A 17,283-nucleotide genomic window follows, 5' to 3' on the forward strand; every position below is an offset into this window, starting at 1 on the left:
GCGCTCTGGAAAAAGCAATGGTAATAACCAAGTGAGAATTAATAAGGGGATAAGGGAACTGCATAGCTACAGTGCAGGGTTAATAGTTTGGATCCAAATGACGGATCTTTAGACTCAAAATGACTGCACTCTTGTTTAGTGCTGGGTGCAAGAGGAAATGGTCAGCAATCAGCTGCCTAGCATCTTAACATTCTCTTGAATAAACTCTTTTTATACTTACTGCAACCCAGTCCGTTTCTGCTGCAAATTTAGAAACAAGCTAGGTTTATTCAAAATATCGTTTCATTTGCATGACAGGTGTTTTGTAATAAAGTGTATCTTTGATCCTGTCCCACAGCTACGTGCTGAAGGAGCAGTGCTCCGAAAGCTACTATTCCAAATAAACTAGCGTTGATTTTTAAACTTTATTCACCCCAGTCCAACACCAACACCTCCACAAAGCTGCACGATTGAACAATCAAGTATACAGCAAAGCCTAGACCCCATCTCCACTACAAAACCAAGACTTAAATCACAACCCCAGGCACTTAAAAACTTCGATACCAAAAAAACCAGAAGTGTCAGTTTAACTGCATACACAATTTCCTGCACAGAACACTGATTTCTATTACAGACCAACCCACTGTACGCTAAGCACCTTTCAGAGCATATCAGTTTCAGTTAAACTACGTTCACTCCTACCCTTCATTACCGCAAGCATAAAGATCATTCAGAATGCTATTCCAGTTTGACTCAGCATTTACTGTATTCAAAGTGAGAAGTCGGTGCTGCCAGCTCTTTAGCATCTCATCTGAAAGATAACTTAATGTGAAACTACATCCATCTGGCCCAGTGGTATACAGGCAGTTACTGGTCCAGTAAAGCCATTTGAAGCAACAGCAGCAAATTCAAAAATACTCAGCATGGCATTGTTTCAAAACAACACCCAAAAAGTGAAGTTGCTCATTTACCCATATCATTGACTATGACTGCTTCCATTCCCCAACATTAGGAGTGTCTTCCCACATCAATGTAGTTCCACGATTTAGATACAGCATCACTGCAGTAACAGCAATAAGGTCTACAAAATCGACAGGGTGGGTAATCGGAGACTTCTTCCACAAATGGCAAGGTTAACTCCAAGAGGACCCAGGTGAGAGAAGGAAAGTTTGGGGAGAATTGCAGGGAACATTTTTCAGAGGGTGGTGGGTACCTGGAATGCACTGCCAGGTGGAGCGATGTTTAACGTATATCTTGATAGACACATGAACCGGATATGAATAGAGGGATAGAAACTGCACATGGTAATAAGCAGTATATCGGAATAAGGATAAGGAATCCACGCAGGCGTGGTGAGCTCCTATGCTGTATTGCATATTCCAAGGCTGGATGGTTTGTAAGTTAGAGGGGAACTTGCACGTGACGGTACTTCCATGAATCTGCTGTAGAAGTTGTAGGTTTGGAAGGTGGTATCTAGGGAGCAAATGGAGTGCAAAGATTCAGAAGTTTTCAGCCTGGTAACTAGGAGTCTGCAGCTGTTGCTTTCACACACACATATCACAGCAGATTGAAATCAAGCACTTGAGGATAGAATGTAGGTTTAATAATGATGAACACCAATACCAATTGGCTATAACAGCACATGACAGAGAGGTGGTCAGAGTTAACACAATGCTGCATTCTGCTTCCCAATGTTTTCAAATTAATTAGACCTGCTTCCAGCTCCTGAGCTATTCCTCAGATGAAAAACAGAAATTGCTGGAAATACTCAAGTCAGGCATTGTCTGTGGACAGAGAGAAAGAGTTAATGTTTCAAGTTAATGACCTTTATAGGCTTCAGCTTCCCAGTACGAAACATGACCTTCCAGGTACAAACTAGTGGTGTCGCTCCTTATTTGTACTCAGACCAAATCCTGGAGAGGCCACAGTGAGATCATTAATTTCCATAATACAAGAACAACAAGACTGATACAAACTACAGTCGTGACAAAACAAATCTTAGTCCTTAAAGAAAATACATAAAAATCAAAAAATCTTAGTTAAGGAAAGGTGCAAGCAGCTGGCATTACAACAAACATGCTGCACATTTACAATACAACTCTCCTGCAAAAGGGCAGGGAAGGGACAGGTCAGAGTTGAAAGTTCAGCAAGAGAATCGGAGAAATTCATGACTGAAACAGACATCCATTAGCACCCACTGTCCCCACCCCTTGCTGCATACCTCATTCAGTTAAGTCACCCATGAGTGTACAGACTTCCCCTCTCAAAATGACATCTTTGCATTACTGCCCACACACAGGCTGGACAGGGGCTGCTGTGTTCAGGTCAGGTCAGATTTCTCTCTGGTTTCTCCCTCTCCCTGGGCAGAAAAGGAATTAAACGTGGAATGACCTCCATCTCGGTGCTGTAACAAAATGGCAATTGCACGCTCCCAGGATCAGACTGACTGCTTTAATAAAAGGAGCGGGGTGTTTAAACAGATTGGATTTGAGTGGAAAATCCAAGAACAGACTGATGGTGACAGGAACACAAACAGGGAATGGCAAAAGGCATGATAGGTAACTGCAGTCTGTTTGAGAATATCCCTTTACTGAAACCAACGTCCAGTTTAAAAGACAACCCTGCTCATTCCCTACTCATTTTGTAAACACAACACCACAAAATAAACATGGTTAGTTTTCTCAGTCTGGCAAAATGACAACCTCAAGTTACAAACGGACAGAAAACAAACAATTGTAAGTCACCATAAAAAGGGTTACTAAAACCAGTGTCAGGGCACTCCATCTCCAGCAGGACCTGTGATCCTCAAATGAGGAATATTCCTGAGCTGCAGAAGACCATGACAATCAGGTCGCCATTACATAGCCAGTCAGGTCAATACAAACTCCCCACTCAGTGGCAGGGCCCCATCTGGGAGGTGTACAGAAACTCCAGACCTCACTTATCAGCTTATCTCCAGCCCACCACCCCCAGTTACAGATACAACTAGATTTGCTGCTGTAACTAGGACCACAGACAGGAGGCCTAGAATTCAAATCCACAAAATGTGCTTCAAATGATTTATTGGAAAAAAACCTGGGATTGTTCCAAGTAAACACAAGAGTCCCATGGAAAGCTGCCATTCCTCAGTTAGCTTCCACCAACAGGGAGAGTCAGACAGATAGATAGATATATCTTTAACCCTGCTACAAAACATCTGCAGTAGCAACATCCAGCAGAAAAATCTGAAAGGATCTTTCAGACAATAAGTTTGATAAATGGTTTCAATTCTTCCCCTTTTCAATCGAAATGATCGAGTGCATAGAAACCTGTGATTCCATTAAAACAAAGCAGCCGGATTGGTCTCTTGTAATGTTTCTTTGCTTCCCGCCCCATCTCACCTCCCCCCCCCCCCCCCCCACCCCGTTATAAACACGTTACATCTTAATTACACCAGCATGACATAAATACAATGCTGTTTATTTCTACGAATGATATTTAGGAAGATACACTGTATTGCGCATGCAACATTCACAGCCCACAAATAGCTAATCAGACAGCCCCAATTCACAGCCAGATAAATCCAATCATTTGGGTCCAGTGGACAGGCAGAGGAACATTATTAACAGATTTACCCATCTCTCATGCTCATTCTCACGTGTGCTGTTGCTGAGGCCACAGCTGTCAATTAAACAAACATTAATAAATTAACAGACACAGAATCAACTGGCAGGAAGATCAAGCCCAGAATTAAATCAGAATAAAAGCAAAATACTGCTGATTCTGGAACTCTGAAATAAAAACCATGTAGCACTGGAGAAACTCAGGCCTGATGACTCTCTTTCTCCACCCACAGATGCAAACATTAAATTCAATAGGTCTTCTATTTGTGCCTTTGAAGAGTCACAACTCCAATTGGACTTCAAATGTTAACTCTCTCTCTCTCCAGATGATTCCAAATTGCTGAATTGCTCCAGGACTATGTAGCTAGTACTGAATTCATCATGGTTGATTGGAACCACAAGGATACTTCCCCACTTGAAGATTTTGGGTCACAGAGAGATCAGGGGAATCAGCTTAATCATTTTTCCCGCAGGGTATTCCATACTAAATCACTGCCTGAAAAATCCCAGTCACCCCCTGGTGCTGCCTGTTCCTCCAGCTTTATGGCCATAGTGCACTCTTCCTTCAGGGTCGTTCTAGGGTTTGTTCCGACAGCCAAATGTACCAGACACAGGGTCCAAACACTTACACACCTGAGCGGTAAGAATCTATACTTGTAGGAAGTTCAAACACTGACATCAACCAATTATAACGAGTAGAGATTCTTCAAGTTTAGAACAATAAAAAGGAACATTTAAGGGCAGATCGGCAACAGAGAACTTTATCAGCATGCTGCAGTGAGGATACAGGGTGGATGGGAAACATGAGTAGTTGCCAACAGCATAGGATGAGGAACAAACCTCATGCTATTACCAGACCCTTATCCACCCTGAAGGGTCAACACCATCTGTAACCTCCCCCAACATTCATGCACCACAGATATGGTCCACACAGCTCATGTGCCCTAAATCTGACATACACATCTCAAACATCCCACTGGAAGAGCAAGGACTCTCACAATCATCTGAGAAGCCACAGGAATGACAGACAGAAAATTTCAACCTGAAAAGGTACTGCATTTTTCCCACCCAAACCCAGGCTACTGCTCCCAGACTAGTGACAGAGCTCCACTGCATATGGGGAGGTTTTCCCAGTCAAGGACAGGGTTTGGGTGGAGGCTCTTTCATTGAGCACCACAGACTTAGAGACAAGACTGGGAGAATGTAGGCCTCCCAACTGACCAATGGTGACCAACATTTGGGGGGGGGGGGGGCAAGTTCAAAGATCTGTGGAGAGTCAGGAAGCAAAATAACTTTCAGGATATTGATCCAGGATTTACACAGTGCAGTTGAATTTCCACACATCATCCCTCCAGCTGGTACTCAGGTTGTGTTTAGCCTACCTTCAGACAACAAACTCTGCATTAGGGAAAGTTGCCACAGGAGCATTAAAACCACAGAAAGCTATTTGTTTTTATTTTGAGAGAAAGAAAGTGACAGGCAGGCACATCCACAAGTGTGTTCGACATCAACTTTGCTTAAGATTGGAAATAAGTTACATAAAACGTCCAAGAGGAAGGGCTCAATCTGGCAACATGAAATACCAGCCAACCACATTAAATATCCCCTTGCCAGCCTTCAAACAAGAGCATTCAATCCCCTGCAGTTCCCACCAGCTAATTCACACTGGTGCTTTACCTGCCTATCCCAAAACAGGAACAACTGACTTAGGATAAGGTCAACACTCCAGCATCTGATGACACGCACTGGTCAAGTTGTTCTGTTACATGGAGCTAACTAAACATCTTTTTAAAAAAAAGGCCACAGAAGCAACTAAGTCTTTTTATAAAAAGTTTGCGTTTTTTTCTCTTTGAACACTTGCCATTTAGTTTACACGTTTGCATTAAGGATATGGAGACGGGAGGATGCAGCAGCACATTATCACAAAACAAACCCAACAGTTCATAGTTCACCAGGGTATTGCCACAGAATGACGTACAGACTTGCTTCATTACAGTATCAAGGTTACAGGCTTTCAGACCGGCCTCTCCTGTCCACTTCCGGCCTCGAGGGGAGCGCAGGGCTGAGTGTCTCTCCACATTGTGACTCATTGGAAATGGTAGTGAAGCTTGATCTACACACACATTACGACTTATTATGTTCTATTCAGAGATCACTAGACTATTATAGCTCACCTCCATGCAGTCTGATTTTAAACAGTGACTCTCTTGGATGACTGCTGGGGTATCTATGCGACAATACAAAGCTTGGTACACTCTCTAGTTTTAATGTGTTAAAAAAGATTTGTTTTCCTTTTAATTTTAAAAACATCTACTCTTAAACCACAGCACAAGCATCAGACTTGCAACTTTCCAAATTTAGATGTGGACAAGGCCACTTGAATCTAGCTGATTGTTAATCTCATGGAATTCTTCACTAAGCTTGCCTATGTTTAATGTTTTTTCCCTAAAATCCCCACACTTTGACCCCTCCCGAGTTGTCCAACTGAGAGATTTGACCCTCGAGAACTTTGGAATGTCCGTGTGTAGTGGAAGATTCTCTTCAGAGAGAAGGCGTGCAAGATCCCTCCGCTAATTAATCCAGTTTGCTCTGGTTTAGAGGCTCTATTCCCCCCAGTATTTTCAGAGAAAGGGAGCTTGTTTTTGTCCCACCAACTCCACCCTAACCCCCCAGTGACAGGGCAGTGCAACTCCAAGATGTGGATGATTTCCCATTAGCCCGCCCAGCGACAGAAACCTGAAAAGAAAGGAGAAAGAGAGAGAGAGAGAGAGAGAGAGAGACACAGAGAATTTAGTATCAATCCAGTGTATAAACTCGCCAACAAATAACATTCAAATAATCACAATGACCCCAAACAATTAACAAATCAGTTTGAAACTGCCACAATTACGCTCCTAAATGCTGGAAGCTATGCCTTCGAGCCAGGCACAGAGATTTCTTTCAGCACTGGGGTAAAAATGAGAAGGAGGGGGAAAAACAAAATCTTCCTAACCCTCTTCCTGTTTCACATCTCTATCCAAAAAAAAACCTCACTCAGGCCATAGGAATCAAACACCAGGGGTTGGCAGAGGGAGATACTACATATTGGAAAGGGGATGGATCAGTAATGTCTAGCCCTAACCGATGCCATCTGATTGTAGAAGGCCCACCTGACATGGTATCCATTAATCTCAGCTATACGCCATAGAATGCAGACAGCCTGTCCTTCAGAAGGGGTGGGAACTGCTCTGAAAATTGCTGCCAGTTCTCCTCACCAACCTGCTCCTTGAAGCCATGTAGGATCTGCAAGACGACACAGTACAAAGCAGTGAATAGTAGATCTCTCTAAAAGCTTGGCATTTGCAACATGCTTTCTGGGTGGGAATACAAGTATCATCGATAAACAGCCTATTTCCACACAGGAAATACCACTTGCTAAAGTTAAAAAGGTGAAGTAAATGAATTATCCAGGTTAACAGTTAGCCTTCCATGGCAGGGTTCCTGATTCAATGGTAAGCCTGCTCAATGCAAGCTGCATTAGCCAGGGCTCTGGGAGATGGAGATTGGGTTGGATAGTGGCAGGTTCCTAGTGCACCTGCACTAGACAACAAACCATTTATCCATTTATCAGCTGCCAGGACCTACACAACAGCTTGAATTAGTACAGCCCTGCTGCAATAAAGCATCTGGTGCATTATCAACAGAATTTAAATGGAGCCAAAGAGTCACTCAGTAGTAGCTAGACAGAACTGAAGATCAAGATCAGCAAGACAACTAGGCAAGTTCAGCTCCAATTTAATGGAATTCCTAAGGCAGTGAACAGCAAGATGGAATGGTTAGGATTCCAGTCATTCAATGAAATGTGGTCAAAGTCTGCCAGGGAGATGGGAGGCCAGGAACATGCGATTGAGGAAATGCTGGAAACTGGTAACATACACACATTTCTCACTTGGGTGAGCTTGAGTATGCCTCAGGAGATGCTAATATCCAGTCTTAAACAACACCATACCAAAGGGGGCAAGGCACACTGCCATAGAGAGAGAGGTTAAGTCCTCAGTCTAGACCATAGAGCAACTATGGACACAGCTCGCTTTGCTCTTTATTCACTAGCATAAAGAGCAAAGAGAGCGGAGTTCGTTATGCTCTGCATCCCACAGAACAGCAACACATGGTCACAGCATCATTCAAACAGATAGACTGCTAGCTGGGAACTAACTGACAGCAGGCCACAAGGGTTTTGGTTTGGGTGGTGCAGTGAGGACATTGTCCACCGAATGAACACCCACCTTGTAAAACATGTCACGTAGGTCATCCTTCGGGTTCACCCATGAAGCAACAGCGTCGCAGAAGAAAATGAAATCCTGTAAGAAACGAAATGGTCAGTTTTAATTAGCTTGCAAACTACTTTCCCCATAAATGCAGTAAACATACTTCACTGGATGATTGCAACTGCAACACAACAAAGAAGCTTCATATCTTCCATAACAAAAGCAGGACCGCACCCACTTTCAACAATATTCACTGTCTTTACCAATGACAGCATGTATTACTGCTGCTGTGTCTACAAAATGCACTTCAGTAGCTAACCAAGAGTTTCCCAACAGCACCTTCCAAACCCATAGCCACTACCATCCAGAAGGACGTGGGCAGCAGATCATGGGAATACTACCTGCTAATTCCCCAAAGTCAAACCATCCTGATTTGGAACTATAATCACTGTTCCTTAGCAAAATTCTGGAACTCGCTCCCTAACCATGGGGCTGTAACTACAAATGGATTGCAGTGGTTCAAGGGAGGCAGCTCACCATCACCTTCTGAAGTCACATTAGCAATGAATGGGTAACAAATGCTGACTTAAAACAATGACACCCAACAACCCATACCAGAGGAGAACATACAAAAACACCCACTGGTCTGATAGATAATCAATCTGCCTGACATTAGTTAACTCAGTGACCCAGGATAGACTCTCAAACAGACCATGTAAAGAAGATTTCCTTACCTGCACCACACCCCCTGGATTCACTCCAATCATCATACAGATCCCACGGAAGGCAGAGTCCTTCTCTTCATTATCACGGATATTTCTCAGAGATGTGCACCTGGGAATTACAAAGCCACAATGGCAGTTAAATGCAGCAAAATCCAAATCTGCACTAGACTTATGACTCATCAGGATGTGGGTTTCAGGAATGACTGGCTCTGATAAAGCTTGTGAGAAGCAGAACAGCAGCCCACACACAGTGACAGAGCTCACTCCTTCCATCCACACGATAAACACTGAATGGTTCCAAGTGTAGATGGAAGGAAAAGGAAATGAATACTCACCATGGTCTGATGAACTGCTGTAACATAGGGGCAACTTCCTGGGGACACACATATCCCAAACGGCCAATAGTAATAGCTGTGGGGAGGAGAGATAGAAAGATGAAAAATCAAATCAAAAATCAATGGGATCACTGCTGATAAGAGCTACCCCCAAAGCCAACACGCTCAGAATAGAAAAGTTCAACATTCCTTAGTTCAGGATTCAAATGTCTGCGTTTTCTAGTCATCACAGCAGTGTGGCACAACAACACAGTAAACCATTCCTAAAGGTACTGGACTGAACTTCAATACTGAGTGAACCAACTAAATGGCAGAATAATTTCTGACAGACTGTGATGCAGTGGCATAAACATATTTTCAGTAAGTTACCTATAAATGAGAATCCCATAATGGGATTTATAAGTCACATGCCTGCCCCAAAACCACAAACCTCACAGGCCTGTGTACTTGCCAAGAGTTTTAGGAGACATAACAGATTTTGGCTGCTTCAGAATGCTCTCAATATTGCTGTTTAGTCAGAGACCAGAATTAAACATCTGTCATGAGGTGACGTACAGATATTGAGTATCTGCAGCATATAGTGGTAACACACTGCATGGAGCTGAGGTTATTTTCCAACTTGTCCTGCACTTCCTTTTACATTCAGCTCTTAGAGATGGCAACTGTGCTGGGCAGGCCTAAATCAGAACAATGGTTTTTTGAAATCAGGTGGTCACATGTGACTCCAAACAAGGACAGCACAGAGTGCACTTCTTTTGCTATCTTACCAGTGTTCTCGAGTAGAGTCTTGGGAGTGTTTGGTCTGTTGATGATTTCCACTAAGTTATTCAGAACCAGTGATACATACGGCTGCATCTCAGCACCTGTCAGGGCAGATCAATATTTATTTTCTACTTCCATATCATTCCAATAATTTCCCCACACAGCCAGACACCAAGATGCTTCACATGAATACTACCAAATACATCATCTTCACCACTTCCAAACCAAAAACAAACTACCTCAAACTGCTGCAGACCGTGGGTACAAGGACCTCAGTGTTGATAGGAAGGAAATTCCCAGTATTTTGTGTACGTTCTATGTGGCTCTCTGTTACTGTTATGCAACGGGGGGGAAAAAAAGAGAATATGTAGGTGGTGAACAGGGTGCCTGTGAAGCAGACTGCTTTGTTCTGGATGGTGTCGAGCTTCTGGTGTGTTCTTAGAGCTGCACTCATCCAGGAACAGGGAGGGTACTCCATTACACTCCTGACATGTGCCTTGTAGATGGTGGTCAGCAAGTGATCTACTCTCATGGCTCCAAATTGCTCTTGGAAACACTTTTTATATGGTTGGTCCAGTTCCGTTACTGGTTACATCCTGGTAATTGCCAGAATATTCAAAGTGGAAATGAATTCTTATGAACTATAAAATTCATCTGAAGGTTACCATTGTTCTCAAAACAGTATGCTAGGAAAACTCAGTAGGTAGCAACAATTAGAAAAACAAAGCAACTTTCTAGAAGATCTTCAATAAATCTATTTTCAATTGCTGCTATTCTCCCACAATAATATTCAAACTTCAACTCAAAGCAGCTGGGGACCTCTGGGATGAGATTCTCCCAACACCAAGAAACACCTCACCACACCTCACTGGAACAATGAGTAACTTTCACATCTCTAATCTGGTTAGACACACTTAACCAACCTGATAAAACTGCAAGAGCAGGTGGAACTTGAACTCAAGCCCTCTAGCTCAGAGGTAGGGACACTACCACTGCACAAGTGTTCCTCAAATCAGATTATATTATAAAATAGATTCAACCAATATTCCAACCTCCACTCCACGCTCTATGAAAAACAAGAACTTACCCATCTGCATGCAAATCTCCCCAATCGCCCAGGTGGCATTATTGCACACAGAAATAAACTCCGGGTTCAAGTTGGTTCCCAAGATTGGCATGAACTCAGCTAAAACAGAGAAGGAAGTAGTCAGGGACCCAAATTACACAGATTCACATCATTCCACCAACAGGGTAATGTTTCAGACTTGACCCTACTTTCTAAAATTGCATTACCTTCCCCAGGACAGGGGTCATCCTGAATCTGGGTTGGAGGCTCTAGCTTCGAAGAGGACAGTGTCTGTTTTAAATAGCTCATTGGTATCTCTAAACCACTCCGGAACCAAAAGCAAAGGAAACTATGGGGCAGCTGCCAGCCAGAAACTGCACAGCCACCAATCAGACAGGGATGACAACATTCATCGCAGACAAAGCACAGCAAGAGAAAATGAAACAAACTGTAGAACAGACAGCACCAATAATCAAACCACAGCTCAGCAATGTGTAATGATTCATTTCCACAGCATCAAAAATGACCTCCACTCAGGAGTTCCCCCAACTTTCACCCACTTGACAGTTACAGGAGGGAAGCATCTAACAAACTAGTAAGAAACCAGCTCTGTACAAGAGGTCAGACACCCCCCTGGGTATCCAATAGCACAAAACTTACCTATACACTGTTTGACATGCTGGAAACAAGCTTTGGTAAGATCCCCCAGAAGCGCAAACGAACTCTGCCGAACCTCAGGCATTGTATCCTACAGGGAGGGATATAATTATCAAAAGATCACACCACCATACAGTCAACATTATCCTCGGCCTCACTCAATAAGCCCAGCTTCCCATATGATAAGGGGCTCCTTCCACTGCCCATCAAGTTAATCAGGTCACAGGTATACAGTCCACAGGAAACATGGGGCTGCAGTTCAGGAATGACTCTTCTGGTTTCAGCAGCAAGGCCAGGATCAGATTATCCAGTGATTTAGTCACCCCAGTGTTGGTTCACAGACCCAAGAGTGACATGCGCACTGACAAACAGTGGCGGCACACATTGCCAGAGGTCAACTATTCAAGCACCAATTGATCACAAAATCAGCCCCATAACAAGGGGAGTGCTGCCTTTAAGAGAAGAGGCTAAAACAAGACCCCTTCCGTCCTATCAGATAGTTGTAAGATGATCACAGGTAAATGGAACGGATGAAATCTCCTGACATCTGGGAGGCAACATACCCCTCAACACTGCTCAAACAAGACACAGTCAAAGCATGTATTGATGGTATCACTTCAAGCTCATCCATACCACAATAGCCCTGCTACATTCTCATGCACACAGGTAAGAATGGATTTAAAAAGGGGGTTACAGCAATATATTCAGGAGAACGGTTTGTTCAGCAACGCTTTCTATTCACACTAGCGATTCTTCACAATTGATCATCTTGGTGTTGGTGTAATTTCCTCATGTTCCCTTTTCAGTCACCTGCATACACTGGAACAGAAGAGTCATGATATTGCTTCGAGCCACTAGCTGCTCCACATGACCACCTAAACCCTCTGCCAAGCCACTCAGCAAGTCCAGGGCCACAATCATGAAGTCCTTGTCCGGAGCCTCGTACTGGTCTGGTTGTGTGTTGTACATCTGGAAACACCCAGGTTAAAAAAAGCTAAATCAGTGGAATGCATGAAGTCTACAATGATATAACACAGTCAGGCAGTCTTGTAAATTTACCTAACAGCATAGATGGTTGGCATACATAACAATTACTGTTCCTACATAAAACCAGTATATTATAGAACAGGGACAGGCAGGTGTCAGCATTTGACATTCCCACACAAGGTTACTATCAGAGCCAACCTCCCAATGCCCCCCATTTATAGTAAGCAAAGGAGTTAATCTATTACATCACCAAAAGGAGAGAGATGTGCGTTTCTGGTCCCACTCAATCAGCCCACTTGCCAAAAGCTCAATACCAACACACACCATTTTCCACCCTATAACCACCCTACATCTAAAACGTCTCGATCAAAACCCAAAGTCTGGAGGAGAAGACCAAGGAGTTTGATCCCAGGTCATTCAAATTCACCCAAAATTCCCACCAAACTTCAGAAGAGTGCATTTCCCCCAATTCAAACTCCAGTTAGAAAGAAGCTTACCATGGCCTGGGCAAGTGTCTTCTGCACAAGTGTTACACAGCGTTGATAGACAGGCTCACAGTATGGGAGGAAGCCACTCTGCAGTGCAGTGGCTACCGATGAGAGGCACTAAGGAAGAAGGAATAATGAATACCAACACCACAAAGGACATACAGCATGTCAGGACATACAGCAAGGTCAGCAAGGAAACTATAACACCACGAGCATCAAACGGACAGGCTACATTGGGACCACAGGCTGTAATCAGACATTACAAGGACACATGGGAACCTCAACTCACAGCAGAGACCACCAGAGTAATCGGAAACATTGACAAACAGCTGCTAGTAAACTCCTACCGCCCAAATGGAGTGCTCTCACCTTCTGGAGAGAGAACTCTGCAAGACAATGCTAAGGGCACCAGTGGAGAGTGCGGTGGGATTCCATAAAGATCTCAGAGGTGGTTCTGGACAGAAATAAACAGTAACCCCAGTTACTGCCCATATCCAAGCCCTCAGATACCTCAGTGCAGAGATCAGCACAGACCCAGGATTAACAAGCACTTTCCTGGCCAGTACGGTTCAGTAACCAACATTGCTAGCATTTCAAACCTTCATGCACAGCAATGACATTTATTCGGGAGCACATACAGCACTCACATTTAAACCAAGTAGACAGTGAGTGTCCATGGGAAATCTGCAGTCAGACCCAGATTATCCAACCAGAATCCATAACTTTACAAAACCAGAGGGAGAAACATCCAATAAAAGATGAATTTTAAAGGTTAGGGAGCAAGCGCAGAAGATAGGAAATAGGTGGAGAGCTCCTTCAAAAGAGGACAGGATCAAAAGGCCAGTTTCCTTCTGTGCAGTAACCTTGTGTTCTAAGAACTGAAACACAATGGTTTAGTAGATGCAGGTATGCAAACTGAATAAAACCACAGCTCTTCCACATAGAAACCACTTTAGAATCCCCATAGTGTGGAAACAGGCCCTTCAGCCCAACAAGTCCACACTAAGCTGCCGAATAGTAACCCACCCAGACCCATTCCCCTACCCTATAACTCTACATTTACCCTGACTAACGCACCGAATCTACACATCCCTGAACACTATGGACAACTTAGTTTGGCCAATTCACTTAACCTGCACATCTCTGGATTGCGGGAGGAAACCACAGCACCTGCAGTAAACCCACGCAGACAGAGGGGGGGGGGGAACGTACACACAGACAGTCACCGGAGGCTGGAATTGAACCCAGGTCCCTGGCACTATGAGGCATTGCTAACCACTGAGCCACCATGCCACCCTTCTCTGACAAAGAATTCCACATCTTCACTGTGGGAGAAGAAATTTCTCATCTCAGTCCTAACTGGTGTACCCAATCAATGCAAACATGTTTCCTGCATTTCCTCTTAAGAATTTTATAGATTTTTAGATCATCCCCATTCACTCTTGTAAACCCCAGAGAACATAGCCCTATCCCATCCAATTACTCTTCAAACATCAGTCCTGCCATCCAGGAATCAGTCTCGTAAATGTTTGCTGCACTCCCTCCACAGCCAGAGCATCCATCTTTAGATAAAAGGAGACCAAAACTGACAATACTCCAGGTGCCATCTTCACAAACTCTGATCTCCCGGGCACAGGACAGTCCAACAGATAGTCACTCACCTCCAGCAGAGGAAAGAGATCCTTATCTTCATCTTTCAGCTCGTTCCATTTCTGAATGAGGGGGGGCATTAGCTTCTGGATGTATTCCTGAGTGCAGAGTGGAACATTTTGCCATTAAATGCTTGTACTGCCAACAAAACCAAAACATCAAGCCTCTCCGATACAGTAAAAACAACACATTAATTACATATAGAAACACAGCCGCCAACCACATGCAGAACCCTAGCCTTTACGGATCGCTTTTGATTATTGCTGGCATCTCTCAAAGTCCAAATAAAATCACAGCTTGAATTCTGCACTGGCCTCAGTTGCCCAGCATAGAGAGTTTGAAATCCACGCACTGCACTTTGACCTCCATCTGACCCCATCCCAGCCACTGTATAAAAATCAGAGCTACTGCCTACTGGCTGATTGAGGTGATGTCCCACGGAATCAGCCAAAGTACCAATGGCATCGTACAGAATCAGCAGGTTCTTGTGCTGGTATTTCCCAAACGCAAAGACCAGTGTGTCGAGGATGTAACTGAGATATGGGACCAGTTCAGTGCAGGCTTCCTCCTCTAATGTAGCAAATGCACTGCAGGGAGAAGAAAGGGAGAATCAGGGTCACAAACAGCAGTCAGCAAATCCAGACTGAAGGCATTTCCAGACACTCAAAACATGGAAACGGCAGCTGGTTGTGGCTGAGATCTGTTTTATGATAATATACCCCCCAACACCCCCCGAAGGGTTACCCACCACAGATATCTCGCACTCCACTCTCCAGATAAAGCGAACATACAAGTCATGCACTGAAATTATTCATCATCGAGTCACAAACAGTGCAGTGCAGAGTGGAAACTAAGATGTGCCCACAACTCAACGTTGGAGGCCACCCCATCACACCTCAGGCTAAAATTGGCCTGTATATAAAAACTGTACAGTGACCAGCACTCTTCAGTTTTCTTGCTCAAAGACACTACAGATGTAGAACCCAACATCTGGCTCAGTTATCAGACAATCATGCTTCAGCCAGTAACAGTGAAACAGCCTTCAGGCACTCATGATTATTACGGGGCACAGTCACTCTGCAGGACCTCAGGAACCAGTCTCTAATCTGGCAGGGATCAGTCAGGCAATACCCATACTTACAGGAGACAGCAGATAGCCAATCAGTGGTGGATCCCTTGCTGCTCTACTAAACTCTTAGCAGAGGAAATAGTCCCTTTCTGTTCGCTGTTTCAGTAGAAGGCTCTGCCCCTCCTTGTCAGGACTGAAAACAGCTTTACAGAAGTTCGAGATGACCAATGGCTCGATACTGTGTGTTGAGGAACTCAGTTGGCTCAGCTCACCTGCACGCTGCTTCTTGTACTTTCTTGTTTCCATCCAGGATTCTCTTCAGAAGTTCAGTCATGAGCGGTTTGAGATACTGGTCTGGTGGCTGGCTGACCACCCAATGCGCATAGCGACTGAGTGTCCAGCAGGCAATTGAGCGTACTAGTGCCTTCTTATCTGGCAGACACTGTATAAGGTGTGGGATCAACTCAGGGAGATATGGGACCATTCCCTGCATACAACCTAGGAGCAGAAAGGAAGCAGGATTATTTACAATCCAACAGAGGGGCTAAGTGAGGTCACCCTCCACAAGAGCAAACAGGAACAGGCTGGCTGACTGTTCAATAGAATCATTCCTGACCTGACACACATATCCACTTTCCTTAAAACCCTTGAATGGAGGAGAATATATTCTCAGCCTTAAATATGCACAAGGACTCTGTCCCCATAGCTCCCTGGGAAGGGGAGTGAAAGGCTCTCATTCCTCATCAAGACTGAAATTGGAACCCTCTATTCTGATAATATGCCCTCTGTTCCCAGACTCTCAGCATTTACCCTGTCAAGCCCTTCAAGAATTCTATTCGTTTCAATAAGATCACCTCACAGACTTTTCATTTCCAGTGAACAGAGTCGCAACCCATTTAGCATTTGCTCATAAGACAATCCCTTCAAACCAGGGATCATCCTAGTGACCTTCTCTGAAATGCCTCCAATTAAATTATATCTTTCCATAAATAAGGGGATCAAAACTACTGTTAGATGTTGTCTCACCAGTGCCTTGCTCCCGATTCTCATGTTTTGGTTAGTAACAGGCTCTACAGTGTTAGTGCAGCCAGAAATGGCTACAGGGATGGGTACAAGTTGACAACTGGTACAGGTTGCAGTCACTGTTTGCAGAGTGAGATGAGAACTAAAAACTGAAGATTTGGACCATTGGGGGAAAAGTTGCTGAGCCTGGGTCTGACAACACTTAGTCATGCAGCCTGCTGTTATATGGCAGCACAAGGGTAACATGGGAGCAGCTATCCAGAATACAGGCACTGACACACCCAATCGATTTGTATAGTTCAGACAGCATGCCTCACGAGAACTGTTCTCACCCACAGTACAGTTCAGCTCCTGCTTCATACCTTCTGCAATGGCTCCCAGAACCAGGATCCCAGATTCTTTGATAACCCAATCTGGATGGAACAGCAGCCCCTTCAGTAGTGGTAGGAGGTGAGGCAGTAGGTCATCCCGGAAAACATTAGCCAAGACATCCAAAGCAGCAGCTGAACATTTTCCTGGCAGAAAGACAGAAGTGTGGTGTTCACCTGATACACAGCAGTTTGCACACAGTGGCACAAAGCAAGTCCAAACTACACACAACATACCAGAACAACCCACAAGGTTAAAATACTCCATTGTCTACACAGTACCTCAAAACAAACCAACAGTAGAACCCAAACACGATGGCAGGCT

The 17,283-nt window shown here is 44.2% G+C and overlaps 1 protein-coding gene across 2 annotated transcripts in view; it reads right to left on the reverse strand.

The window, feature by feature from the left end:
• Window positions 1-1,560: 1,560 nt before the first annotated feature.
• The window catches only part of LOC140468223 (transportin-2), a 35,183-nt gene continuing 19,460 nt past the window's right edge, over window positions 1,561-17,283 (reverse strand). For both annotated transcript variants that reach the window (XM_072564482.1, XM_072564481.1), the window contains exons 11-24: window positions 16,953-17,105; window positions 15,840-16,065; window positions 14,914-15,085; window positions 14,510-14,596; window positions 12,858-12,965; window positions 12,184-12,342; window positions 11,377-11,464; window positions 10,738-10,836; window positions 9,656-9,751; window positions 8,889-8,964; window positions 8,563-8,662; window positions 7,847-7,921; window positions 6,731-6,863; window positions 1,561-6,317 (exon numbers count right to left, since the gene is read on the reverse strand). In XM_072564482.1, the coding sequence (XP_072420583.1) occupies window positions 6,756-6,863; window positions 7,847-7,921; window positions 8,563-8,662; window positions 8,889-8,964; window positions 9,656-9,751; window positions 10,738-10,836; window positions 11,377-11,464; window positions 12,184-12,342; window positions 12,858-12,965; window positions 14,510-14,596; window positions 14,914-15,085; window positions 15,840-16,065; window positions 16,953-17,105 (1,547 nt within the window). In that variant the 3' untranslated portion in view covers window positions 1,561-6,317; window positions 6,731-6,755. The remainder of the gene's footprint in view (window positions 6,318-6,730; window positions 6,864-7,846; window positions 7,922-8,562; window positions 8,663-8,888; window positions 8,965-9,655; window positions 9,752-10,737; window positions 10,837-11,376; window positions 11,465-12,183; window positions 12,343-12,857; window positions 12,966-14,509; window positions 14,597-14,913; window positions 15,086-15,839; window positions 16,066-16,952; window positions 17,106-17,283) is intronic.

The sequence above is a fragment of the Chiloscyllium punctatum genome, chromosome 46 (genome assembly GCF_047496795.1).
Source record: "Chiloscyllium punctatum isolate Juve2018m chromosome 46, sChiPun1.3, whole genome shotgun sequence".
NCBI classification, from domain to species: Eukaryota; Metazoa; Chordata; class Chondrichthyes; order Orectolobiformes; family Hemiscylliidae; genus Chiloscyllium; species Chiloscyllium punctatum.